The 27,060-nt window shown below is 49.4% G+C and overlaps 9 protein-coding genes across 9 annotated transcripts; 1 reads left to right on the top strand and 8 right to left on the bottom strand.

Moving 5' to 3' along the window:
* Positions 1–1,312: 1,312 nt before the first annotated feature.
* On the top strand, positions 1,313–1,990 carry BC939DRAFT_505010 (mitogen activated protein binding protein interacting protein; the record flags this gene model as incomplete). The annotated part of the gene is made up of 3 exons (XM_051560600.1): positions 1,313–1,380; positions 1,523–1,679; positions 1,844–1,990. The coding sequence occupies 3 exons, from the start codon at positions 1,313–1,315 to the stop codon at positions 1,988–1,990; spliced, it is 372 nt and encodes a 123-aa protein (XP_051410076.1).
* Positions 1,991–5,846: 3,856 nt separating this feature from the next.
* On the bottom strand, positions 5,847–6,800 carry BC939DRAFT_494608 (uncharacterized protein). Its single transcript, XM_051559608.1, has 2 exons — positions 6,379–6,800; positions 5,847–6,219 (listed from the first exon to the last, which is right to left on the bottom strand). Exons 1-2 carry the CDS (start codon positions 6,643–6,645, stop codon positions 6,007–6,009), a joined length of 480 nt encoding a protein of 159 aa, XP_051410075.1. The 5' UTR covers positions 6,646–6,800; the 3' UTR covers positions 5,847–6,006.
* A 490-nt stretch (positions 6,801–7,290) lies between these two features.
* BC939DRAFT_457830 (uncharacterized protein) lies at positions 7,291–10,077 on the bottom strand. The gene is made up of 2 exons (XM_051556522.1): positions 9,235–10,077; positions 7,291–8,886 (listed from the first exon to the last, which is right to left on the bottom strand). Exons 1-2 carry the CDS (start codon positions 9,946–9,948, stop codon positions 7,480–7,482), a joined length of 2,121 nt encoding a protein of 706 aa, XP_051410074.1. The 5' UTR covers positions 9,949–10,077; the 3' UTR covers positions 7,291–7,479.
* Positions 10,078–10,414: 337 nt separating this feature from the next.
* Positions 10,415–10,642, bottom strand: BC939DRAFT_399487 (uncharacterized protein; the record flags this gene model as incomplete). Its single annotated transcript, XM_051552476.1, has 1 exon — positions 10,415–10,642. One exon carries the CDS (start codon positions 10,640–10,642, stop codon positions 10,415–10,417), a length of 228 nt encoding a protein of 75 aa, XP_051410073.1.
* Positions 10,501–11,265, bottom strand: BC939DRAFT_232992 (uncharacterized protein). Its single transcript, XM_051550873.1, has one exon. The coding sequence runs from the start codon at positions 11,136–11,138 to the stop codon at positions 10,689–10,691; it is 450 nt and encodes a 149-aa protein (XP_051410072.1). The 5' UTR covers positions 11,139–11,265; the 3' UTR covers positions 10,501–10,688.
* Positions 11,266–11,393: 128 nt separating this feature from the next.
* On the bottom strand, positions 11,394–16,156 carry BC939DRAFT_505006 (uncharacterized protein; the record flags this gene model as incomplete). The annotated part of the gene is made up of 3 exons (XM_051560599.1): positions 11,394–13,879; positions 13,990–14,361; positions 14,467–16,156. 3 exons carry the CDS (start codon positions 16,154–16,156, stop codon positions 11,394–11,396), a joined length of 4,548 nt encoding a protein of 1,515 aa, XP_051410071.1.
* A 557-nt stretch (positions 16,157–16,713) lies between these two features.
* On the bottom strand, positions 16,714–21,282 carry BC939DRAFT_457822 (uncharacterized protein). Its single transcript, XM_051556521.1, has 6 exons — positions 20,746–21,282; positions 20,522–20,576; positions 19,938–20,079; positions 18,238–19,830; positions 17,317–18,102; positions 16,714–17,211 (listed from the first exon to the last, which is right to left on the bottom strand). Exons 1-6 carry the CDS (start codon positions 20,816–20,818, stop codon positions 17,188–17,190), a joined length of 2,673 nt encoding a protein of 890 aa, XP_051410070.1. The 5' UTR covers positions 20,819–21,282; the 3' UTR covers positions 16,714–17,187.
* Positions 20,570–21,565, bottom strand: BC939DRAFT_233013 (uncharacterized protein). Its single transcript, XM_051550874.1, has 3 exons — positions 21,445–21,565; positions 20,750–21,354; positions 20,570–20,576 (listed from the first exon to the last, which is right to left on the bottom strand). The coding sequence occupies exon 2, from the start codon at positions 21,350–21,352 to the stop codon at positions 20,837–20,839; it is 516 nt and encodes a 171-aa protein (XP_051410069.1). The 5' UTR covers positions 21,353–21,354; positions 21,445–21,565; the 3' UTR covers positions 20,570–20,576; positions 20,750–20,836.
* A 939-nt stretch (positions 21,566–22,504) lies between these two features.
* BC939DRAFT_457816 (uncharacterized protein) lies at positions 22,505–26,928 on the bottom strand. The gene is made up of 5 exons (XM_051556520.1): positions 26,543–26,928; positions 25,969–26,107; positions 24,326–24,492; positions 23,964–24,209; positions 22,505–23,869 (listed from the first exon to the last, which is right to left on the bottom strand). Exons 1-5 carry the CDS (start codon positions 26,570–26,572, stop codon positions 22,592–22,594), a joined length of 1,860 nt encoding a protein of 619 aa, XP_051410068.1. The 5' UTR covers positions 26,573–26,928; the 3' UTR covers positions 22,505–22,591.
* Between the last annotated feature and the right edge of the window lie 132 nt (positions 26,929–27,060).

Raw genomic sequence — 27,060 nt, 5'->3', positions numbered from 1 at the left:
GATATTGGCTGTGAAGCGAAGATAGAAGTGCAATGAGCAAAAGCACGCGGTTGTTCGTGCCACCTTTTTTTTTTGCTACAGACCCAAAGTCCTATGCACGTTTTGTAAATACATCTGCAGGCATCTGGACACGATAGAGGAATTTAGCTGTCGACTCTTCTCTTCCTTCCTTTGAGAAATGTGTCGTGTAACACAACGAACACGCCCAGGCGAGTGGTCGTACTCAGTCTTTCGAGCCTCTCGCCATAAAGAGACTACAAAACATGAGCGATTCAACTTTCGACATTCTAGGCATGTCTATCAAAGCCTTGGTTTCCGCACATTCCACTCTGATCTCATAGCAAAAGGAGAGAATAAAACTCGCTTGGTCTCATCATGCAGAAACACGAGGGAATAATGCATTTTGCGCAAGGACCATTTAGGGATGCAACAACTGAAGCATTATTGGTTATCTTTGCCTCATGCCAGCTTACCCCCATGTAGTTATACCCCGCATAATTCTGCACAGCATACCAGAACAAGGGCTAAAGGCTCCATAATAGTCTCCGCCCTGCTATCTTTAACCAGTTACCTTTGTCCCTCTGTCTTTGCATTGCCACTACAGCCCTGAGAAATCGACTGGACGAGGGGTAGATGAATGGATGAATGACGCGTAAACAACGTCCTACCTACCGTTGTACGAACAAAGAAATCGCTTCGCCATAACAACTGCTATGCATGGGAAACGCGATATTGCCTTTGCACCCCTATCTTATGCTATTCTTCTTTGTCCCGCTGTCTTTGCATTGCCACTGCAGACCTGGCCCTGTAGAGGAATCGACGGGCCAAGGACACGTCAACACATTCCATATATTGCTGTGCGATCTAAAAAGAAAAAAAGCTTCGCCACAACAATGTCATGCATGAGAACACGATGTTTGTGGCGGCACTCTCGTCTTTGACCCGACCTAGTATTTCGTCCATCTCCTCATGTTGCTTAGAGATGCAAAGGGCTGGAAACGGACTGAATATCGCATGCAGGCGAATCTCGACTGTCCAAGTTGTCATACACTGTTGACGCATGATCATTGACTATACATGCAGACTAAATTCACAACATAGGGGCGCCAACAAAGAATCTTCCTTGGAGCCCATGGGGACATATCGGTTCGTTAGCGCACGACTATGTATGAATCAGGTGATTCCAATACCCCAGCTAGCCTTTTTGTTGTGCCAAGCAGAGCTCTCGCACACCACATACACACACACACACACCACATACATACACACACTCGCTGTAGCCATTAAACCCATCTTTTACACAAACACAGCCATGCTCAAGCCAAAACTCATCTCACAAGTACTTCAGCAAGCGACCACAGGGGGAGTCAAGGCAACAATGTAACTACTCCAGGAGAAAGAAAAAAGACGCGGATGGATGTTTGCTTCATGACACATCAGTCAAGTCAACATCAGATTGAAAAGTGATACCTCAACTCACACCACCCTCTTTTCATTTTCATTTTCATTAATGTCAAAACAGATTGCTCAACCCAGAGGGATCGCTACTCGCATTTGCCGCTCAGTCTGACCGCGATGCACGCATCTATGGCGCCATCGCTTCCAACATCTGGAACATCTATTCAAAGCATTGCAAGCCCGAAGTCGGAACATTATCCTTTCTAATCCTCGAGTGCGAGGTAAACGACGAACGCAACAACACTAGACTGCACCAACTCGACTATTCTCTCTTTTTTTTTTTCTTCACCATTTTTGTAGTTTCGTAGGAAGGTTGGAGAATTGTCTGTTCAAAAATAGACAGGACTGACGCTCTTTTACACTTCTGATAATGAACGAATCGTAGGAAGGAAAGGTCGCCATCTCAATCGTGAGCACAATGATCTTGTGTTTAGTCGCACGGGACGATGTGGAGCTAGGGATCCTGAAGGCCAAATCAGAGGCACTGACACGGCACCTGGAAGAGCCATTGAGCAAAGTCGCAGGATATTAGAGAAACGGACTCGGAACGACAACAGTACCATAGAAAGCGAGGACAACGCGCACGCTGGGCCATAAAGACCATAAAAAAATATATGCAAACGACAGCAGCAATAGGAAGCTGTAATAGCAACAGCGATAGCAACCTCAGCATCGACATTGACATTGGCAAACGGGGGCGAACCTAAGAGACATGCGGAAACAAATGGCCTTGGCAGCTGGACTACAAATACACGGCATTTTTTTCTTTAGTCTATTCCACACAAATATCTCTTATCTCTCTGCAGTGCTGTTTATTTTCAAAAATGCATGCTCGGTCTCTTGGACAGGAGAATGAAAGGAAAATTGAGGAGAGTGAGTCCTGTGCTGGATGGGCACCGTCTCAGGATCATACTGTGCCTTGGAGCTAGACACCTTGTTCCGACCGCGACTAAAAGGATGGATGAGGAGGTCACCAGACCACATTCTGAAAAGAGAGAGAGATATGTACATACAAGAAATAAGATTGCGCATGGTCCATGGTCGCACAAATTCGCTCACACCGCGTTGCATGGAATGAGCTTTCTCAAAAAGCGCCCCAGTGTCTGCAAGTGCACGTGATATGCACACCCGAATGAAATTGGTGGCAAAAAGTGTGTTCAAAGTAGTAACTCGAGTTAACTCAACTGAAAAATTTGATGACATCACTGATTGCATTGTCAATTAGCAATAATGTCTTAAATAAAAGACTATAATTGACAATACATTCAGTAAGGTCATCGAAGAGTTAACTCGAGTTAACTCGAGTTACAATCACTAGTTCAAAGTAGTGATTTTAACCCGATTAATCCATTTTGACCCATTGACCCACAGGGTTAATCTGGTTAACCTAGAGTTAACCTGGTCAAAATTAATTCGGTTAATCCAAGAATTAATTCTCTGGTCCTTTCTGAGAAACAGAATGAATACACCAAGTTTTTATCATTTATTTCTCATTGAATGCTTTCTGCAAACATCGTCTGCCAGAGTTGCAAACAACCAGATCTCTCAGCGCATCACCAGTCAAACGATTCCGATTCTCTGTGACAAAATTACCTGCTTTGCTGAACAACCGCTCGGATGCCACTGAAGCTGCTGGGATTGAAAGGTATTTTCTTGCCAAAAGTGCCAATGACGGAAACGTTGTTTGATGTTCCTTCCACCATTGAACAGGGTCGACAAGGAAATCGTCGCATTGGCGATTCCTAAAATACCTCTCAAATTCGTCCTCACGCGGTGCGTTGGTGTTAGCGTTGGTGTTGTCGTCCTGCATTGCGACGAGCTCGAGAAGCGCTGCCGTAAGTCTGCCTGTATGTTGCTGCTGGTTTTGTGGTTGTTGAACTGAAGCATTGTTGCGAGGCCGGAGACCATCAAGTTCACGACGAAGCCTTTCCTTGTATCGAACAAAGTTGACAGGGTCCATACTACTATAGATAATGTTGGAACAAGGATGAAAAAACGATGCCTTCATCATCACTTCCGAGTCCTTGACACGCTTCTCGAGTTCTTCTCGGAGGGACTGGCGGAGACAATCGGCTGTAGGATTTCCACTCTGCTCTCCCAACTCATTGAAAACAGAGGTCATCCATGGCAACATTGATGCTGCTAGACCTTGAGATGCCGAACTAAAAATCAATGTTGCCTCTTCGAACAACGTTAGGACACCGATGATCAGTTGAACATTATCCCACTCTTCATTCGTGAGGCTGAGCTCGTTCATGGCATGCAGGTGGTCGATATCGTCCGTAGCGCCCAGACCGGTGTGAGCTGCTGCTATCGCATCCTTAAGCTCGAGCAATCGCTGTAGCATCGCCAGAACACTGCTCCATTTTGTGGGAACGTCCATGATGACCTTCAGAATCAAGGTTTCGTTTTCCCGCTTTTGCTCCTCCTCCAACGCTTGCGTCATCTTGGGGCTTTTATGGAAGAACGCGAGGTCATGGCACTTGCTTACAACATCGTGCAAGGCTTTGTGCAGTTTCAGCGCCCCGTTGACGGTGTTGTGCAATATGTGTGCTGCACAGGCGACCCTAGGAATGCCCACAGAACTCGCAGCCAGCTTCATGTTGCTAGCATCATCTGTCGTTAGAGACACGATGAAGTCCTGGATATGCCAGCTCTCCAATAGTTTACCTATCTCTCGCAAAAGCAAAAATAAAAACGATTGGTCAAAATCTCTAGGAATCGCACCACATCACATTTGGAAATTACAAATACTTTCACCACTTACGGATCAATTTGCCGATCGAAACGCCATCATGGGGATATGGATGAGGCACAAGATCCAATGCATGCTCATGTGCCTTGAACTCGCTGTCGAGCCAGTGCAGGGTCATCGACATAAACGGGCGACCACTAGTACTGGTCCAATCGTCGACAGTAATCGACCCGAATTTGAAGGTCTTTTGCAACAGCGTATTGATCTGCCTTTCGATGTGGGCTCGAAAGTCGGGCAGCCTCATCCGAATCGTTTTCGCGCAGACCGGTTTGACGTTAGGGTCTATGGCGGTCAAGAATTCCCGGAACGCTGGGGAATCAAATCTTGAAAAGGGCTCATAGTCCTGTGTAATCCAGTTCAGTGCTGCCTGGATGAACTCCTTTTTTTTCTGTGTTGCTGTCATGGTATATGGTGTTGGTGAGGAGACTTCATCCATGTGCTGTTGATTCCGTGCTCTTTTCCGTCTCTCCTCGTCCTCACGTTCGTGAATACGAAGGTGGTATTTGAGCGTCGTCGTTCCAGCATTGCCGGACAGTTTAGCGTTACACTCCTTGCATTGACGCTTCGACTCGGTGCGACCGCTCTTCTTATTGATCGCCGTAATGTTGTTGAACTTGGCCTGCACATCATCTAAAAGAGAGGTAGCCATATTAATGAAAGTTCAAGCGCGAAGCTTTTTTATATCCCTACAGCACAACATCGAGCATCTTGCTTACCTGGGATTTTTCTCCACAATATTTGTTCAGTCCCCTGGCTTAGAGACAACGACGGAGTGAGTGAAGAGTCTGAGAGCATATCAAGATCCTGCGATGGTGGGTGTTCATCAAACACAAGACCAGCAGAGGTTGGGTTGGAATTGATGGTTGACGATGATGATGACATTGATGCAGAGATTGCACTGTTGTTGTAGTCGAGCACTGCAGTACTCAATGATAATGCTTCAAATGTGGATGTTCTGCTGCTTGATTGTTGCACGGAGCCAATGCAGAAGATGCGGCTGGTGTTGAGGATGAAACTCGTCGAGAGGGCGAGCCTCTGTTAGGGGTTGATGAACGTCCCATTTTTTGGGCTTCGTGAGTGAGTAGGAAAGGAAGGAAGATTTCGACTATGGAGGATTTGCTTGTGATGCAGAACTATGCTCTTGAACCAACGTTCTTCAGAAAACATCGGTAACGTCACTGAAATTAATCTTGGATTAATCCAAGATTAATTTTCGACTGGATTAATCGGGTTAACTGGGTTAATTTTTTTGGGTTCCAATCACTAGTTCAAAGTTGGGCTGAGTATGTTTTTGGATCAACAAGGAGGAGCATGCTTTTGAACGGGCTGGCTTTCCTTTCCCCTCCTCCCCCCAGATATACACCCTATATGCAGATACTATGCATTTGTTTTTTATTCACTGCATGCGATTCTGTTTTCCGTAAAGTCAATGGTTGAGCGTCGAACGAACTATAGTCTATACACGAGAGGGGAGAGAAGATGCGGCGCGGATGATTGATTCGAACACTATCACGCGTTTTTGGATCTCCCTTCATAGAAATAAACAGAAAAAAAAAAAAAAAAAACACGATCGGCCGACTTTTAAAGCGGCGTGCTCTTTTTTTTATCTTATTTTATTTCGCACAGTAAAATGCCTGCACTATATTATTATAAATTAGATTATCGATCGTCCAGGTCCCTTTCGCGTTCTCTATCCCCAAAAGAAGCATCACCGATGCCATCCATCAGGAGGAGGTGGTGGCAGCAGCGACGTCAACGGCGGCACGCATGCTTACGCAGTGCTATTGTAGATTTTAAACGTTCGCAAAGACGGCACCCATGGCCAAGACCACGCTCAGAGCCCCGGAGGCGGACAATCCAGGGCTGCCAAAGCCTCCAGTGGTGTGTGTGAGGCACTTGTTTCCAGCAGTGCAGGTGCTCAACAAAGGACAGCACCCGCCGTCGGAGCACTCTATTTGGCCGAGATCGCAACCGCAACCTGATCCGTATTTCGAGCATGAGAAGGACTAGCAATAGTAAGCAAAAGGAAAGTTGTTTAATAGCAGGGAAACGGGTTAATGCGTGGCATGTAAAAGATCAATGCCTAGTCCTTGCAGAGCGCTGTAGAAAAGAAAAGAAAAAGAAAAAGAAAAAAGATGGATAAGGAAGAAAGTATGAGGACTTACACTACAGCAGTAGTTTCCACACGGCTTTGTGTATCCGGGCTCGCAGCATCCACTCGTACAGTCACGCTTCTCGAGCGTGTTCGGTGCTGCCTCCGCGAGGGTCTCGCCGGAAGGGTAAGGTCCCTGGGCCAATTGGCTCAGGGAGTTGACCTGGCTGGATGGAAACTGACGATCGATCTCGATGACTTGCTTCTGCGCGGTGACAGTGGAAGCGACCATGGCCAGGACGGCCGCAGTCAAGAAAACTGGGTTGGCAAAAGAACGCATTATAAGGGAGTGCGTGGTTTGTAAACTAGGAGAGGGGAGGTATATGGGGTTGATACGCGGGCGTGTGCTTGTCTTGGTGCTTGATGCTTGTGGTGAGACGACAAAGTTGACAAAAGCAGAGTGGAGTGAAGTGGAAAGAAGGAGTAGAGGATGAAAAGATGCTTAATAAGGGGAGACAAGGGAGGCGAGCGCAGTAAAGTGGCACCTGGACCTGATCGGGGCTGCTGGTCTTTCCCTTTTGAGGACGCGCCGCTCCGAGAGCTCTTTAGTTTAGAGTAGACAGTGAGCCCGGAAAGGTTATTAGGGTTTGCAGTGCCTCATCCCCATCGCATCGTGCTCGGGCTGTCAAGCGAATGACGGGCAGGGACTGCGGCCTACTCGGTTTGCTTTGCTTTGTCGGAGAACATACCGAGGAAGAGCATTTGTGCTCATCGCGCTCCTTTCACCTCCCTAACCTTAGATCGCTGCAGTATACATGCTTAGCAAGAGCGCGTGTAGATGGACGTGATCGAAAACGCCTAGACTCCGTCTATTCTCCTGCGCCTCCAAGGAGAGCAAAAGAAGAACGAACGGGCATTGTTGACATGCCTGTTGGTCTGACAGTTGGCCTTTCTAGTCATCCACCCATCGCCGTAGACAGATCGATCCCAGTCCTTTATGGTAAATATATTATAGAAGTGCGTCTGTAAAGCGGATATAAAGTATCTGAATACGAGGGTATGAAAGTATGTATCCCTTGTCCTAAATTCATCCGATATATGGGATGAATTTTTTAGAGTTTACATAAGATTTTAGCGGGGACATGGGGATACGGGACAAAGCAAAGATCGCTTCCTAAAAATTATAGTCGTCGATGCCATCATCATCGTCGTCGTCGTCGTCCTCAACAGTCGCCTTCCGATAACTAAACCGATGCTTCTTCGGATCCCCATACTTCAAACTCGACAATCGCCGACCATACTCATCCTCCTTATTCTGGCCCCTCTCATCCTCTTCGGCATCACCGCCTGATCCGCCAAAGAACCCCATGAGACTTGATCCCGTATTAAAGAATGACGTAAACGTCCCAAACATGCCCGCCTCCGGTGCTGCAGTCGTAACAGCAACAGGTTCTGTTGTGGCCTTGGAAGGCTCTGGCGCTTTGTAACTCGTCGTTGAGGACGACCTCTTGGGTATAGTGTTGCTAACATTGGAGGGGTCAGTTGAGTATGATGACAGGCGCTCCGCATTTGGAAAGTGCGGCCCTGTTGGGGTATTGAACGGGTCCTCTGGGTACGGTCGTTCCTGAGCATCCAAATGAATTGCCACAGTACTATCTTGCCGGTGCTGGCCACGACCCTCTGCATCAACGGTACTGTATCCACCACCGCTGCTTCTTTCCCTTCCTACATTGTCGTCGGCAGCATTCGTCGTCAAGCTTTGGGGTCCATTCATATAGCTAGCTGCTCGACTCTTATCCTCACCTCGAGCTTGCTTCTGTTTCTGCTGCTGCTGCTGTTGTTGTTCTTTGTCTGATAACGTCGCCTCGTCCGAAGAATCACCGCTCTCACCTGCGATCACCCCATCGACCTTCTTCAGGAACGTCGCCACACTGTTGAACACTCCTCTGGGACTAATCATGACCGAGGACGGGCTCAAGGTCGATGATGACGATGTCGATACACCCGTTGAAACCGTCTTTGGTGTAGTTTGGACCGCACTTGTCAAAGTTGATATCCGTGCAGGTTTCGGTGTTGCAGTCGTCGTTGTTGCCATGTCATATGGTGTCGGTAGTGGTAATTGCGGAGAGTTACTCCTGCCCACATTTTTGTTGTGGTGCTTGCTTTCTGAACGGTTGATATCCAGGCTCATCATCTTGAGTTCTTGGTTGAAGGCATCGATCCCTCCGACATACGACGAGGCCGCTGAAGATGTCGTACGTTCCATTGGATGTCTGTTTTGTTGTTGTTGTTGTTGCTGCTGCTGCTGCTGAATCCGCCTGGAATAGTTCCAGTCGCCATCATCCTGGACCGTACGCCCTTGGTTGACAGCACTAGACGAGCCCTTATCTTTACTTTCATGGTCATTGTCGTTGTCGCTGTTCACGCTGCTTCCAGGAATAACGAGCTGATCACCCTCGAACCGCAAAAGCCCTCGCCGCTCAGCTGCACGAATGGCGGCCATACGTTTTGCCACAATCGCGGCCTCTTCCTCCTTCCGCAGGGCTTCCTCCTGAGCGGCCAGTTCCTTCGTAATCCGTTCCTAGATGACAGACGAGGAGGAGGATTAGGAATTAAATGATCTGTCAGCACATTATGTAGAGAGAGCAGAAGTGAAGGGAGGTGGGGTGGCCACATGCCAAGCGAAAATAAACATGCCAGAGCGTGCACGTTCATTCTTTCGAGGAATAGAGTAGAGCTCTTGGCACTTTGACATGTAAGCGTTTGCAGAGAGCCGAGCGGAAGGGTGTAAAAAAAAAATACATGTAGGTCCGTCCAATCAACCAGCAGAGCACGTTGGCGATTAAAACATGCAGAGGTATATGCACGCAGAGGTATATGCACGCAATGGCTGCGAACTGAACCGAGGAAAAAGAAGAGGATCCCATACCTGTTCAGCAATGAGTGCATCCACATCAATCACCTCCTCCGCATCTCCATATCCGTCATCCTCATCGCCCCACGCCATCGATTTCCCTTGCGGGTTCCGGGGTGCACGGACGAACCTCTTCGCAGGGCTTGGATTGATCGATGTAGCTGTCGTTGACGACGATCGGATCCGATTTGACGGATAGTCCATCTTGGGATGAATCGCCTTCGAGTCCTCCTCGCTATCATCGTCCCGATATGGTTCAAAGCTCGTTATCCCCGCCCCCGTTGTCGTTGTTGTTGTTGTTGTCGTCGTCCTTTCGCCATTCGCATCTACTCCCTCTTGATCCTCGTCATCATCATTATCATCATCCCGATAGGGTGTCCTGAACGGATTTGGTTTCCTTAGGTTGCTCCTGTCCTGTGAACTGTGCTGATTCGCATGTCTCGAGAGCCGACCGTTGGAAAACCTGGACGGCCAGGGATTATCGTTATTGCTGCCGCTCGCATTGGGTGGCGATGATGATGGTTCCATTGACTGGAGCCGTGCACGAGAGGTATGGGGATAATGTGATTGTGTATGACTGTGTCTGTAGGGCTGGTATCCATTGTCGTCCTCGTCACTGTAGTCTTCATGTCCTGAGGAATCCTGGTCAGGGTACAATGATCGGGATAGCAAATTGTCTCGTTGCTTGCGAGGGAGACAGGGGCAGAACATTGATAATCGTCTTCCCATTGTTGACAAAGAGTCTGTATTAGGGGTATATGTGTTTGTAGCGAGTGAGCGGGTGGAGGTGAGATGTGGAGGATGAAGAATGGGACACGATGAAGGTGATTAGGGTGTTCTGCACTTTTTTTTTTTTTTCTGTGGGGAAAGCGAATGTGCTGTTGTACTCATAGTTTTTTTTATTTTGTGTTTGTCATGACCAAAGCGCAAAGCGAGGATGTCATTTGTCTTTGGACAACCATGGCTGCTGCAATGTTTGTTACACCTGACGGGAAGTCGTCCTTTCCAGCTCACTTGCCCGCCTACTGTACAAGGCGGGAAGGGCAGTAAGGGCAGATCTCGCCTATCCTCACCATGCCGTTCCGTGCAATGATTCTTGCGCCGAGGACAGGGCCCATAAACGACCTTCTGGCGTGTTGTAACTGGACAGCTCATTGACTGCGCCTGAACTTGTCAATAGCTACACTCAACGCCCTCAAAAGTCCATGACCAGCTGTGGTGTGATGGCCTCCAAGGAATCGAGCTCAATCAACGTTTCCTCGTTCCTCAATTCTTCGTCCTCCTGTTCCCGCTGGTATGCTGCTGTCCGATGCAATGCCTCGATCGTAAACAGTCGTAGGTACTCCGCTGACAGTTCCAACGCTTCCTTATGGGCTACATAGAGACATAGCGAGGAAAATGAGAGTATTAGTCCACGACGCATCTTGTTCAAGTTCTCGAAAACGACAAGCAGAGACCTTGTTGGTGCATCACCTTTGGTTCCAGGATCTGTCCAGACGCCTTTGAATATAGCTCCCATTGTAGCCTATCAGAAAAACCAGTTGATCTGCTGTCAGTGTCCAAAGCCCTGGATCCTTTATATCACTTTTTATAGCTCTTGGTGAAGCAGCCTTCCTTACCGGTCGAAAATTGGGCTTATCCTCGTCTTCTTCTTCTTCCTCAACCTGCTGATGTTCATCGCCATCACCATCGCCATCATCATCGCGGTCGTCGTCTTCACGCGGTACACCTCTTGAACTTGACCCTCCTGCCTTCACACCGCGTTTTCGTCCGCCGTCATCTCGCTTGAGGTCGTCAAAGTCGTCGATATTGTCGTCAAAGTCATCCTCAATCTCCCGTGCGGGTCTCTTCCCTAGACGACGTTGAAGGGGCGTGTAGTTCTCTTCGCCTTCGCTCTCGAATTCGATGCTGTCGTCCATGGTTCGCAAATGAATGATTGTTCAAAAAAGTGATCTCCCCCATAACTCGCGGGGTCATTTATTGGAGGTGCGTCACATGATGCACCCCATTGAAGAATCAAAGGAGGGGTGGAGTCAAGGAAGGCAAGGACCTCGAAAAAAAAAAAAGATCTATGTATTTTCGGTGTCAAGTCTTATTTGAGTGGCAGAGTAAAACATGGTAATAATACAGAAAAAGTAAAAAGCATATATCAAATAAAATAGAGTCGGCCTCGTTTAGACCAGTCCATCCTCGCTTCCGAGCGTACTCAACAACGGCCCTAACAGTCCGTCGACCTCATCGATAGATACATTGCAACACAGCGCAATCAACCGCTTGTACTCGTGTCTTCTCTTTCCTTGTTGACTCTTCAGCTGCACAACCTGCTCCACCTGGTCCTTGCGCGTCTGCTGGAGATGTGCCAGACTAGACCTCAATTCCGCCGCCTCCTTTTCCAGCGCACGCACGCGTTCCAAATCAACAGCACCTGTTCCTGTCGCCCCAAACGAGTTCTTCTCCTTTTCCTTTTCTTCCTCCATCTCCCGCCTCAATCGCGTTTCCTCCTGCGCAACCAAATGTTCTAGCTTCAATCGCTGGCGCAGGTTGATCTCGTGGCGAATCATACCCTCCAGTGTCCTAACCTGGTCCTCCGCCTGACGCAAATACATCGTCTTGGAACGCAGCTCGTCAATCGCCCGACGACCATCCTGAATATCGACCTGAATCCCCTGCAGCATGTTTCGCGCATCCAAAAGATCCTGCTCCTTCTCATACAAATCCTTCTCATATGCCTGCGTCAGCTGCTCAAAGAGCTCCGTCACTACCGGAATCATCTTCTTAGATGGCCGACCTTGAGCTTGGTCAGGGCCGCTGCCATTGTGAGGTGCAGAGGCATATGCAGCAGGATCCCTGGACGAAGATGGAGTCCGCTCCATCGCCAATCCTCGATTGCCTGCGGGGCCAGCAGGATGGCCATTAAAGCCCGGGTGTCCACGTCCAGACGATGGGTCGTACATAGGGTTGGGACGAGTGGTAGGTTCGAGACGCTGACCGTAGAGAGGTGGAGAGGCCGCCGAAGGACCAGGCAGGTGGGATTGGAGCGGGTTCCTGGGAGATCGATTGGGAGGGTAGTCCTGATAACCTGCATTGGGTGAGCGATCCAGGTTGTTTGACGACAGTGATGTATGACCTCCTTGTCTTGGAGGTGGTGGAGTGATCGATCGCATGGTCGAGGAGGGGTGACCATGCGGGTTAGGGGATGGGTGATTAGGTATGCGTGGAGTGGTTGATGCCGACGGGGGCATGGCGCCTTGGTGGTGATGCGGTTGCTGCTGGCTGACAGTATGGCTCATGCGCTGTGGGTTGCCGTTGCCACTGCTGCCAATATTGCTGCTGTTATGATGATGCTGATGAGGATGGGCAGGGGAACGCTGTTGTTGTTGTAGCTGCTGGTGATGATGATGAGGCGGTGGTTGCTGTTGCTGCTGGTGCTGTTGTGGGGAAAGATGATGGCCTCCAGAAATTGCTGGTGATGGTATGGACGAGGATGATGAAGGTGGCAGCGCTGACTGCTGCTGGGGACGAGGGAAGGAAGAAGACACAGGAGGTCCACCGCCACCGCTGCTGCTGCCGGCGACATTCATTTCTGTGTCCTGCAGGAAATCATCCGCATTCCGACCAGACTTGTTTCGAATCTTTGGATCTGCGCCTTTTTCCAGAAGCAATCGCACGACCTTCTTGTTCCCAATCCGTGCGGCAATTATCAGTGCCGTATCGCCGACAACATCCTGCACGTTGATGATCGAGGCCAGCTCCTGGGGGTGCTGTGTCAACTTGTCGAGCAGACATTCCATGTAGTACCGGGATGCATGCACCTTGCCACGCATTCCCGCCGTCACCGCCACATGGTGGAAAACAGTCTGGTCGTTCTTGTCAATCGTGAAGATGGTCTTTTGGAGGATCTCCAGCAAGGTCGGGAATGTTTTGAGATCAAAGTTGTTGGTGAACAGAACCGATCGCATCAAAGCGGTCTGCCCTTGATTATTAACTCTGTAAATGTCTGCGCCATGTTGTACCAGCAGCTTCACAATCTTTGTTCGTGCCATCGCCACCGCCCAATGCAAAGGTGTGTGTCCCTCTTCATCGATGATGAGGTCAAAATCGAGATCTGGAGGAGGGTGGGTCAAAATTGAAGGCAGTGTGACCGAGTCCGATACGAAATAGTTGAGCAGCGTCTCCGCATACAGGCCCTGTTTGGATTCATCCGCTGCCATTCCAGCATTCGGCAAACGATCGTCCTGCCATGACCCTGGACCTAAAGTCCTGCCACGTTCACTTGAAGGCCCACGACGAGGGGACGGCGACGGTTGACGCAAGGATGGTGAATGAGGACTGTCCCTCAAACGCATTTCTACATCCTGAGCATGAAAAGCAGCTGGGTTGTGGTATCCAAGCTGCGGCTGCTGCTGCTGCTGCGAAGACGGGTGCCCGCTGTGACCGCCATGGTATCCAATGAAAAGTTCATCTCCTGGGCGGCTGTTCTGCTTTTTGCGAGGTCCTGGTGCGTGCTCGACAGATCTCTGGCGCCGTCGTCGTCCTGATGCATTTGTTTCTACATCAGACATCTCACTCGAAGAGAGATCTGCACGCGACTCAATCGGTGAGGGTGTTCTGGTTTGAGCTGACAAAATGCTCATGGTCTCGTCCATACTGGCTTCAGTGCCTATTCATGTCCGAGAAAGCCATAACCAAATAGTATTAGTACCGCTCCGGCCATTGACATCGGTATTCGTAAATGCTAACCAACATACAAAATAAACGACAGTGACGTACCAGCACGACTTTGCGTTTCATCGTCAAGATCCGACGTGCTCACATCATCATCGCCATCATTATCAAACGTCGGTATGGATCCCTCGCGACCAGCACCGGAACCTTCGATGATACCCATAACTGGTCCTTGCATTCCAGGCTTTGGCAAAAGATGAGCGGCTCCCTTTGACTTTGACTTCTTCATCCTTGATTTTCCTGGGGCTTTTGGCTCCCTTGGTTTTCGGGGTCTGTTCGTTGCGGCAGTGACGTGTTTGGGCGCCAGAGGTGGGCTGTTGATCTTCGAGAATTGGTACTCAAGTAATGGCTGGAGCAATTGAAGCACGTTATATTCCTGACACAGCTGAACTCCACGATCGTACGGCACCCATGTTCCTATGATTAGGAGGAGTAAATGAGTAAGTGTGAACGAAAATATTCAACACTGGACACTATTCATTTCAATCCAAGCAAAGTTGACAGCCTAAAAAACCTTCGTACCTTGGTACTTTCCATAGCCTCCTTGGACCTTCTCGTGCTCCCCAGTCTGGACCTCCCTTTCCAAGATACGCGTTCGCTGCGGCTTGTCAAATTCGGCCACCTTTAAAATCTGGGTCGCATTCAGGTAAGAGTCCGAGCGACGACGCATCACCGCAACTCCCCTGCATATCATCTCAAAAACCGGGACGCCCGAGTAAGTTGCTTTGAAGATCTGGGGAGATTTTCCTACCGGAGGACTAACGCCCTCTAGCTGACTGGATGGGATCGAATTGCTGGAGCCCGGTGCTTCAAATGATCCGGCAGAAATGTTCAGTGGTTCACTCATAGGCTCAGGCTCAACTCCGAGTCCAATAACAGGTGATCTAGGGAAGCTGACGATGTGATCGCTGCCGCCAACGTTCGAAATTTTGCTCCCTTCCAATACTGGTGGTGTCTGTTGCTGTCCTACACTAGGAGAGTCGTTCACGAGGACTGATGATTGTGCTGAGGGTGAGGAAGTTGGTGGAAGATGTAGTCCCGGGACGTCAGCGTTGTTGCCATTGGTTGTGCCACTGCTGTTGTTATCGCTGTTGCTAATCATGCCCTCCAGTGGTTGCATGGTACTGTTATTCTGAGGTGTTGGTACCGGTCCTCCACTCTCAGCTGGAGCCATTGCAGCTGCCAGTCGTGCATTGTGTTCCTGCAGTTGCTGAAGATCATGCTGTTGTTGCTGAGACCGTTCCTGAAGCTGCTTCTGACTAGATGCGTTACTCAATGGGGCGATAGCCGGTTTTGCCAAATCTATGGACGAAATTATTGCGCCGTCCTGGTTTGCTACAGACACTTGAGAAGTCTGGGGCATCTGTACCTGCTGTGTCCGCATTGGAGACGATCGCTGCTGCTGGAGAGACTGCCGTTGGGGTTGGGGCTGAGACATATTTTGGCTCTGAGAAGGCTGCTGCTGTAGCTGCTGGAGAAGCTGCTGTGTGACAAGTTGTTGTAAAGGCTGAGATTGGACTGGATGTGAAGGCTGTGCATTGAGCAACAGTCCTGGCGTTGTTCGTGCTTGCTCCAGTGTTTGCTCCGATGCTTGTCCTTGTTGTGCAGTGCCAGCCAAGGGGTTCGCTGCCTCCTGTTGTGCAGCCAACTGCTGCTGCAGAAACTGCACTGAAGCAGACATTGGTTGTTCCTGCTGTCGCTGCAGCGGTGCCTGTGCCTGTGCCTGTAGGACTATGTTTGTCGACGGTGAAACGGCTACTGCTGCTGGGTTTGAGGTTGGCGCTTCCATTATCGGCTGAATGGAGCTGGCGCCGTTGGTGTCGATTCCCGGGATGGCCGAGATGCTCGGCAACAGCGATAAAATAACATTTGCATCAGGCTCAATCGAGGACGCGCTTGGTGCGAACACTGCCTGTGGTAGGGACGACGTCGTGACCTCCCCGATAGAGGGCTGCTGCTGTGCTTCCGCGTTCGAGGAAGTGGTAGGTGTAACAGTGACAGTTCCTGCCGCGGGAAAGAGTCCGAGAAATGGTCCAGAGGCGATATTGGTCGCGACGGTTGTTGCATTGCTCGGGTCGATGCTGGTGTTGGTATTACTGCTGCCGCCGAGGGTGTTTATGCTAGGGTGGTTGATCGTGTTCGTGTTTGAAGCATCGCGTTCGCCGGTACCATCTGTTGGGGTAGGGGTGTTCGTGTTATTTATCGTGCTCATGATCTCTTTATTTGTTGTTGTTGTGATAGTTGAAAGGCGTTATGGCGCGCTTGCTCAGAAGCAGACAGGGCGAGAGATCGTTTTCGACGTGACGAAGCAAGGTAAAGTACACTAGCAAGATGCGAACATGGGAGGGATGAGTTTGAAGCAAGGTGCGAGGGATGGGTGGATAAAAATAAATAAAAGAAAAAAAGGCAATGCAGCGCAATGCAATGCAAAGGATGAAAAAGGGTGATTGTGGAGGAACATACAAAAAAGAAAAAGAAAAGAAGCAAGCAAATAAATAAAACAACGACGCGTGTATCCGCTCGCGCGAGACGGTAGAAGCGAGAAGGAAGCGGAGATGGAGGATGAGGGGAAGAATGAAGGGATGGAGGATGGAGAAGGATGATGATGGTGGCGACGACAAAGAGATGATGAAAAAAAGAAAATAGAGAAAAGAGGCACCAGCCCCGTCCCTTCAGCTGTGGGGTGGCCCACGCAACAAAACATGTACGCGCGCCTTGATCCGCATGAAACATCGCAAATCACCATGGGTCTGCCTAAAAAAAAAAAAAAGAATACGCGTTTCTGGGTCGAAATACACCCGCTACCAATGACACACATGCTAGACTATGTATCCCTTTCGCTCCCGCTCCCGCTTTTCGTCCTCAGACCCATGTATGAATAAACCCTCAGCGAAGAAGCGACTGACCTTGTTGTATTCATTCCTGAGCACGCGTCTTCACAAAGCGCAATCACCCTTGTTTACTCTGCTGGCCTGTTGTTCAACTAGACCATCCCATCCCCCTTTTTACATGCTCATATGGAAACACAAGATAGGGTACCGTCGAGGCAACAGCGGACATGCTCTACCGTACAAGATGACGCGATAGGTATGAATATGAAAGAGTGTCGCTCTTTTTCCTTTTCGATTGTCATTCATTTATTCTTTTTTTCTTTAAAAAAAATAACGAAGACTAAATAAGGAAGGTTCGCCTTGGCCTTTGGTGGATGCCGATCAAAAATGGTGTTTAGCTTTTACGCCCTCTTCAAACTCGACCACGCGTCTTGTTCTACAAGAGTCAAATAAAATATTAAAAAAAACTTGTTAGTATCCTTTTACAGACAACGCTATCATTCTCATAAAGCGAAAGCAAAAAAAGTCAAAAAACACTTACAAAGCATGCACGACAGAAGGCCTCGCCCTCACCACGCGTAAGCGCGCTCGAATCCAACACCTTCTTGCATCCCGTGCAGTTCAAGCACTTCTTATGCCACTTCTCATTCTTGGGCCCAGGGACCTGTTCCATCACACTCACGGCCAGATGGCAACGTGGACACGTCGTCACACCTCCAAACTTTGGCAATGGACGCGTCCTCGTACCAAAGAACGATGTCAACACCGGAGGGGTCGCTCGCTCTGCCAGCGGAGACGGCATCACCAACACCGGTGACGCTGCTCCACTGCCGGCGGTCTGGTCCCTCACATCGTTAAGAAAATTGTTCGTAGATCCCGAGGGCGAAGCTGGTGACCGCAGTGGAGATGCTGAACCAACAGGGGATCCGCAGCCGGAACCAGAACCAGATCGAGAGAGGTTTCCATTGGCATTGGTCGCCATCATACCTGGGCCCGAGGGCTCCATAGGCAGGCTGGCCCGTCGGGACAAACTGTCGATCACTGGCATCGGGAAGTGTTCTGCCGCTCGAGGGACAGGCACGATCTTGGGCGGCAGATGGGACGCATTGTCGCGCTCGTCACAGCACTGCTCGCACTCGACCCGACCTTCGACTTCGAAGAAGCGACTAGTGCTGGTGAGCGCCTTGTTGCAGTGTGTGCAAGCAAAGCATTGTGTGTGGTAGTTCAGACCAGCAAACCGGATTGACTTGCCGGTAATGACCTTGTGGCACTGCTGGCACTTCGTCAACGCACTCATCGCGCTCGATGGGCCAGCCATAGAGACGCACTATCGATGCCATAACACAAAGATACAGATTACAGCATTAGTAAGTCAATTCAATTCAATTCTATTCAATTCAATTCAATTCAATTCAAGAATAAAAAATGTAATGATTTCTCATAAACACAAAAGAAAACTTACGCTTGGATGATAGGGTCGGCCCAAGACGACATGGAATTCCGATTCTGTAAAGACCTGCTTGCAGCCGTGGCACAAAAAGCAACTGATATGGTATCGATCACCATTCTGTAACCGGACCCCGTTCTCCGTCACCTTCTCCAAACACTTCAGACAATGGTTCTCTGGAATGGATGCACGCCAAAGACTCGGGCTCACTGGCGAGTCCACGTTCACGGAAGGGAAACTGACGGCCTCTCCGACAGTGCTCGAACGTTGGCGGCCATGTCGCTGCAAGGACGGACGCTTGGACTCGGCCTCTGATGAAGCAGCTGCAGACGGCGATGTCTCTTGCTTGGACGGGTGGTTGAGCATAGACGAGGCCCGGTTAACAGTCAAGTTCTGGCTCGAGCCGAACATCTGGCTGTTGCTTCTTGTAGGTGAGCTACCGGACTTGGCTTGGTTCATATACGCCTGTGTTCTCGCTCGCACCGAAGCTGATGGTGCTGGACCAACAGAGGTCCGAGAGCGCGCACGACCTATAATCGGTCGTTGTGGCCCAGTCGAAGGCTCTGCTTTAGGTTGCGGACGTTCTACTGGCGACAAGGAGAGCTTTTCTGTGGGGGCTACAAGGTTGGCGTCCACGGACGAGGTAGGGTATTGATCTACACGGTTATCTGCACTGGGCGTCGAATGCGACCTTGCCCGATGCAACCCGTGAAGGGTTGACTCGGACATGTTCTCGGCGAGTCCTTGGTCCTTGCCGGGCGTATCGGTCTCGTCATTCGACTTGAACCCTCCATCGGAGTCTTGTTCATGTCGACTGAGCGCAGGTGAAGATGGCCTGGAGCTGTTGTACGAATGAATGGACAGGGAGGAGCTGGGTCGGCGGTAGGACAGGACTGGGCTACTTGTGGTTGAGCCGTGTTCTGCCCTGAGCAGGTTAGAAGCTGAACCGGATGGGAGAGCCGAGGGCGTGAGTGAATCAGAGCCCTTACGTCCCAAGCTGGAATAGGTCGATGAGGTACCGCTTGTGTATCCACTCGATCCAGCGTTTCTGAAAGACGATGATGCCCCCAATGATGACTGGCTAGAGGTGCTCTGTGCAGACAATGGTGGGCTTGTCTGCATGTGGCTCCTGTCCAAGTTGATATCGAGGGGAGACAAGTTGGGCTGCAGGCGGGAAGGGATTTCCAATGATGCGTCAAGGTAGGGGCTGTTGGATGTTCTTGTGTTTGCAGGCAGGGGTGATGAAGAAAGTGCTGGTGAGTTGGCGGCTGAGCGGTTTCCGGGTGTGGGGCTATCTCTGAAGGTTGACAGATCCTGATCCTGAAGAGATGGACTCTGGTTCTCTGCTCCTGCCTGTGCCATAAGACATTCCTCGCAGCAGGGTCGTCCACGCAAGTCAACCATGGGCCTTGAGGCTACATCGACGTGACACTTGAAGCACTTGAAGCAGACTGCGTGCCATGTCCGCTTATTGTGTGTGATATAGGGGTCGGTCTTGGACAAAACGGGCTTGGTGCAGGTCGGACAGCTTCCCTTAGTGAACTTTTCGATATAGCACTTCTCGCAGTAGATGATAGACGGCTTCCCTGGCTCCACAAACACCTTGGCCTATCAAGGTTGCAATGTAATTCCGGCGGTTAGTATCATATTGGTCTCTTCCAAGAATAGGACACACTAGTGCGCGTGTTTTTGTAAATGAGGGAATGTTGACGCACCTGGAAGATCTGTTTGTAGCAACCATTACAGTGCTTCTGAATGACGAGTGACTGCGACTGCGGTTTGGTCATGGAAGGAACAGCGGGCATGGACATACGCTTCGAAGGCTTTGAGATGCCTCCATCAAGGATGTTTTGATATCTATATATATATATATTTGATGAGAGTGTAACGTTAGTGCCTCTCCGAACAGGGTCTGTCCTTCATTCTTCTGGTTTACAGGATATCGATCAGCTTGTCCATCTGGTCTGTTTCCTGCGACCCCTTTGTGTGTACGAGTGTTTTTGCCAAGGTTCGATACCGTTTTTTTCGATTCCACAGTCCACCCCTGAGTAGAATAGGACAGGCCACGACGCCCCCCTCCCCTTCCTGATGATCCGCGTGATCCGCACTGAAATAGAAAAGAGTAAAGAGTACGCCATGTACAGTGTCCGCGTGGATTGAGGTGTTTATGTGTCGTTTTGTTGTGGGTCCTCAGCCCTTTCGCCTACAAGGCGGACATGCCTTTCTGTCTACTTTGCTTGCCTGCCCGTCGACAGCTGCCAATAACAACAACAAAAAAAAAAGCAGAGGTAGTACTTACGCGTTGATCCAAGGGTCGTTCCTGGAGTTGGACTGGAGCCCACTTGTGACGGATGCTATAGGTAGTTTCATTGGACGAGGGTTAGATTCATCAACGCGTTCTCTAGATGACGATCGATTGAGAGGATAAGGCTGGGGAGGTAACGACGAGGAGAGGGGATCCGCACTCCATGGTTACATTTATGATAGCGCTTTTGGCATTCGCGAGCTCAGAAAAGAACGTACATACTGAACGGCCACCGCACTTTAGACAGTTTGCGCCGTGGACAAGTTCGCCGCAACGATGACAGAATCCCATGACGGCAGTTGAATATATTTAATGGGTGCAGATAAAGTGAAGACGAATTGACTGTATATGGCCAAGTCGACTGTTGGGAATGAAAGGTGTGAGAGAGAGGGGAGTGGGCGGCACGCGTAAGAGGGAACGATGAAGAGAAGGAGAGAAGGAAAGAAACAAGGCAACGCTGTATAAAAGCGGGTGGAGTTTTAAGAAAAGATGCGTTCTTTCAAAAGGCTTTGGCGAGAAGCAATGGGGGGAGTTTGGTTGTATGGAAAGGAAGGACGAGTGTGGTGTTTTTTTAGGTTTAGCAGGTTGCTTTGCGTTGCAGTGATTGCTGTCAATTGTTCGTAGCGTGTATGAATGAAAGAAGGTATGAGAGAGAAGCAATTGACGATGAAGACGTTTGATAGAAGTAGCAGAAGTGGTAGAAGAAAAAGAGAGAATGAGAAAGTGTGTGTGTGAGAGAGGGAGAGGAATTGGTTCCCCCTTTCTGATGTCTGTGTCCTTTTTATGTTCCCAAGAAGTCTGAACAGAGTACAGAGCATGGAGCATAGCTAGCATACAATAATGACAATGACATGATCAATATATCTCTCTATCTTCCGCCATCTTCAACTTATTCCCGGTTGCCCTGAGCAGCGAACCTTTTCTTGCATGACAAACATCCACCCAGGCCTATCCATTCGTCCAGACGCCTCTGTTCCCTGCTCTCGTTCATGACTCGAATCGAATCGCTGCCATTCATAATCCCCCAGGTCCGTGCCGTTGTTTCTCTTCGCCCACAGCGATGACGCCTGAGGGTCTCAGGCTGTGTGGTCCTGAATAAAAAAAAAGGGGGGAGAGGGAGAGGGAGGGATTTTAAACCCGGTGCCTGTCCCATGTTCCTGTGCTACGCCGAAAAATAATACCGTGGACCACACGCATCTAAACTCCACACTTCACTGTCACAGCGCCAAAGGACAGGGCCGACACACTTCCGCTTCTGGTCCTCATAGTCATAATCCTGCATCCTGCTTAAGGATATGGACAAGGACAAAGAAGCAAATATGTCGCGGGGCATGTATTGGGGGGGGAGGAAAGGGTTTACATCCACTGTAATCTAGTCCGTATAGAGAGCATCATGGCTTCCCTTGTCATAGACTATGCTCCGCCTCCTTCTTGACTCCAGCCAAAAAAAAAAAAAAAAAAAAGAGTATGTAAGCCCTGCATGTCGGCATAGAGAAAGTACTATGTCATCTTGCGTCGAAAGACAATCCCATACATATTGTCCAGAACTATCTATCCCTGGATGATGATTTCTTCTTGCCCAAACACAACCTAAAAGGTACAACGTACAAAAAAAAAAAAGGTTGCCCCTAAAAAGAAATCAAATATGGTATTGGAGTCCGACAACGCATGAACACGATCACCAGGGCATCATCCATGTTTCCCGCTGCCCTGCTTCGCTCTGTCCGTTCCCCTCTTGTTGTGCCTAGCTTGCTTCCGCCCAAGTACTGTTCAGGACCAAGCCCATCAATCCGGTTATCGTCCGCTGGGGTACGAGAAGCCACAACAAAAAAAAAAAAAAAAAAAGAAGCCCGTTACAGATCATCTATCATGTAGACTATATATGTTTGAATAAGTCGTATTACGATATTATGCGCCTGAACCACATTATCATCATTGAAAGCCGCACATGCCTAGCACAAGTGTTCCCGGTTATCCCATCATTGTAGAACAAAAAAGAAAAAAAAAGAAAAAACCCCGGGATCGCGGATTATTACATTAGATATTATTATTAGGTAGAAAAGTTTAATGGATATGGAAGCAATTGTTGCAGCTGCCACGCTTGAAAACATTGGCAGAAAAGTCCGTGCACTGGCACTCGCGACACGGTCCCATGTCGGCCTCGGCCGGATTGAGCGCCTGGTTCGAGAAGTAGTCCTTGGGGATGTAACCCATCATCGACGCTGTAGAGGGCGTCGATGGGACAGCCGTCGGTGGAGGCGATGGTCCTGCCGACACAAGTGGTGGCGACACAGCCGGCGTGGAGCTATTCGAAAAGACTGCACTGTGTCTCATCGACTCAACGGCTGCTCGTCGAGTTGGTGGCGGAGGTGGAGGCATCCTGGTACCGAGAGTCGAAGTCCTGTTCATTGGCGACAGTGTCGATACTGGTCGTGCTTGCGGAGGTGTTGCGCGTGCAGTACCATTCGCATGTCCGTTAGTGGCGCTGCCATTCGATGCTGGGATCATGTGCGACGCTTGTCTCACTGGTGGCGGTGGTGCCCTCCTTGTGACTGGAACGGGAGGAACGGTCTCCTCTTCTGGTTCCGCATAGTGAATAGTTGGCTCAGTCTCTCGCTCGTAGTAGGCAGCCTCATCCTCGTCCATGTAGCGCCCTGGATCTGATGAGTTCGAGTGGATGGACCCCTGTCGATGGGTCGATCCAGAATCACTCATGACCTCCTCACAGTAGTTGGAAGGAAACATTCCAGTGTGTCGGACACCGTTCGTGTCGACCAGCTCACCCTCCCACCACCCTTCATCGATCTCTTCCACGATGCGGATGATGTCGCCTTTCTGGATGGACAGTTCGCCTTCGCCTGTAGCATCAAAGGTATAAAGTGCCCGCACTTGCTTTTGAGTCCGGCCTCGACTTGGGACAGCGGGAGATGCCATCAGTCCGTTGGAACGAATGCTTCCTCCACTGCTGTTCTTTCTCGTTTGTGCCGCATTGGGTGTCAGATGCGACATGGATCGACTCAGTTCTGGGTTCAGATGTTGGCTCATGTTGCTGCGACGCAGATCTGCAGTGGATGGAGTCCTATCAAAGGGGTGACGTCCATTGGGTATTGATTGCGTGCTGGATTGGTCGTCCGAGAGATTCGAGCGTTCGTCCTCTGGTTCCTGTGAATCCTTCCCGCTCAATTTCTTTGCTGTGCCGTTTCCAGCATAGAGAGACAAGCGAGATCCGTTGGGCGAGGTCATAAATGTGTTTTCGGGAATGGCTTCCAAGATCTCGACCATCTTGCGTGCATACGCCAACTGCGCGTCGTAATAGGATTTTAGACTGATCAGGTTGTCATCCTACAATTACGATCATCACAAAGATTAGTAAATGAGATGAACAATAGTAATGTATTCTTTGCTCCTGCGGAATACCCATGGTCCTTAGACGTACCTGTGATTCATTAATGGTGTACATCAAGTTCAGGACATTCTCCCTAGTTTCCTCATACTTGGCCTTGGATGCCTGCATCTCTTCCTCCCATTCAGGTTTCTCCTTCTTGGCCTTCTGAACTTTGGCTAGCTTGGCATCGTAGTCCTGTCGCCTTGACAGCAGCTTCCTTTGTAATGCTTGATATTCCTTCATCTGCGCCTGCGACTTTTCCAGACTATCAAGATACGAGCTGTTAAAGCGAGAGATCTATAGGGACATCGCCAAAGGCAAAAAAGAAGATTGGTGGTGATGAGCTTTAATGGCGTATTCTTTGCGCTGTCAAATGGACAGTTAGCACTGAAGATCACGTTTACTGCCCATACCAATTCCAATTGGGCTGCGCCGATGTTTTGATGCGCATCGCCCATGCGCTGCAGTGCCCCCCGGTATTGCGATCCTTCACGGACGGTGTAGCTTTGGGCCGACATGCTCATACCAAATGTCTCGATAGCTAATCCCTTGTGCTTGTCGTCGCCCTCAACACGTTTGCCTAGAGATATGCAGGGTTAATATCATCTGTTAGTATTGAAAAATAACGTTTTTTTTTCAATTTTTTTTTTCCCGCTGTGTTGCCAAAATGGCGGGAACAATGTGAGAGGACGATCTTTCCCGCCCAAACCCTTCTTTGGGTACTGCAATCCGATGCATCAGCCCTTTCTATCGGCATGCATGCGCGTAGCATAGTCAAGATCTTTAGGGATGCAGCACACAGCCTCCGTAGGAATATGAATAAATCGTGTTCAAAACCAGGTTGCCAGGTAATATTTTGTATCCAGGTAGGGACCTGGGACAACCAACAGAAGAGAGAGCTCGCTTTTGGGCCATTGGAGAGTGGGGATGGAAAACTGTGCTTAATTAAGCTCAAGGTTTTGTTCATCTCCATGCGCGCCATTGGATTGTGCGCTTTTTACGCTGTCTGCACCCCGCTCGGTGCCCCCGCACCTTGGTACTCCTGTGCACCTCTTTGTGCTACGTTAGCAGCAAAGAAAATTAATTGGCCCATTTAATTATAGAAAGAAGAGGGCGCCTGGCAACCGCCCCACAAATTGTCGCCGACACCCACACTGGCGCGCTCCACCTGTGGTGTCCCAGTCTGAAACGGTACTTTTCGAGAAAAAAAAAAAAATCGAGATGGGGAAAAAAAGGAAGGGGAAAGGGCTGGGTGTACCTTGTGTGCCATATGGCAATCGAAGGTAACCAATCAACACCACGATGCCTTTGGGGCGTTTCTCGGTTAGGAGATATACACAAGGAAAAAAAGATCCCAGAATCGGGCAAATGAACAAATGGCGGCAGTAATAATAGGACGGATGGAGAGAGTGCTCAGTGGTGCTCATGTTTGTGTCCTTTTCCTTTCTTCTCCTTTCTTTTCATTCAACAAAGGATAATGAGCAGCTGCTGACTCCCAAAATGAATGTAACCCACGGCTTACTCACGCTTCCATTCGTTCACTCTCTTTTCTTGACTCATCTTCCTAGAGCCGTATAAACCGCATAAACACATCCAAATAAATAAAAAACATATCCGAGAGAACAAACTGAGAGAAAGCGAACAACATGTGGCGAGCTGCATAGAGCTGGCGTGTCCGACATCTTTAAAAAGGCACGACGCCATCTCTTGTTTTTATCGATGCCGAATATCATGCCACCATTGTCCCCATCATCATCAGGTTCCCCAAAACAGCAAATTTGCTGGAAACGTGAACACTAAAAAAGGGGGGATCCTTTTTAGGTCGTGTTGTTGATGCTGTGTCTACGAGGTCTGCAGCGCGTGAGAGAGCGAGAAAGGATTGCTGTTGAAGACGATGTGATAGGATGAGCAAGGTTGGGAGGAGCTGTCGAAGGAGAGCTAGTGGGGAGGAGAGAGACATAGAAGAGAGCAATGGGAAAAATACATGTGTTCGCATGCATAGTACAGCACACGCGCGGGCGTGTTTCTGCATAATATAGATGACATGTATACGTACTGATGGCCTTAAGGTACGCATGTGAGGTCTCGCTCAGCTTTTCCAGGGCAACGCGCTTGGCTTCTGTTTCGCTCGTCAGGCTGTGAAAGTCTTCATCCATCCGGGCCTTTGGGCCCTTGCCCATCTTCTCGCCCGTCCACTACGTTTTCATTCAGATCATCAAAACGAAACAACGGAAGAAGGGCCCAATGTCAGTAATGCATTCATTCGGCATTTTGAGCTCTCAGGGCACTTGCATGTTCACACGTAGCATAGCATAGTATAGTATATGCAATGTTTATAATAACAAATCGATCGTTTGAGATTGAGAGAAAGAGACATGGTTTCCGTGGGTATGTTGGAAGACTATGCATAAGCAAGAGAACAGAGAGCAACAAGGGGAGCTTCTGTCCTTTCTGTAGATGAGGTTGCCAGTGTCGAAGTCGGATGGTCCCATGCTGAGATGCTGATATCAGTCCAGTCTTCGTTGTATGACGAATCCATGAACTGCAGATGGAAAAGCCCGAAAGAAGTGCCCAGCAGACTGCTTTGAGAACTGCAGTGACTGAGGGGAGGATGGACTGTGGTGTGTTACCTGTTTGAATTTGCCGATGTTCTTGATCATGTTGATGCGATCAGGGGGGAAAGGAGAGAAAGAAGGAGAAGGAGGCGATGGGTCAATGTGCGATGAGGAAGAGGTGATGAGAGAGTGAGAGAGAGAGAGAGAGAGAGAGAGGAATGCACGAGAGGGAATGGGCGATGTCGTTTGCGGGGTGGAGTGAGGAAAGACTGGTAGTAATTAGTGGCAAACGAGCAGTGTGAAAGAAGGCGGGGCAATTGCGAGCGGAGACGTAAAGAAGGAGAAGAAAGAGGGGAGGCGAAGGGTGAGAGGGAAGAGAGAGAAAAAGAGAATGAGAGAGTGAGTGCGAGCGAGTGCGAGGAGGGAGAGCAAGAGAGCGGACAATCCAAATTCGATTAAGGTCAGTCAGCCTGAACATTGTCGTCGTGTCGGGGCAATAATAATTTAAAACATGAATTTCATATGCGGCTAGGATAATCAAGGGTCTCTCTCTCACCACCCACCCACTCTCTCGCTCCCCACGACCCCTGGTC

This window comes from Gamsiella multidivaricata, assembly GCF_025024155.1.
Source record: "Gamsiella multidivaricata strain RSA 2152 chromosome Unknown BC939scaffold_52, whole genome shotgun sequence".
Lineage (NCBI taxonomy): Eukaryota > Fungi > Mortierellomycota > Mortierellomycetes > Mortierellales > Mortierellaceae > Gamsiella > Gamsiella multidivaricata.
This window is presented reverse-complemented; position numbering and strand designations above follow the sequence as displayed.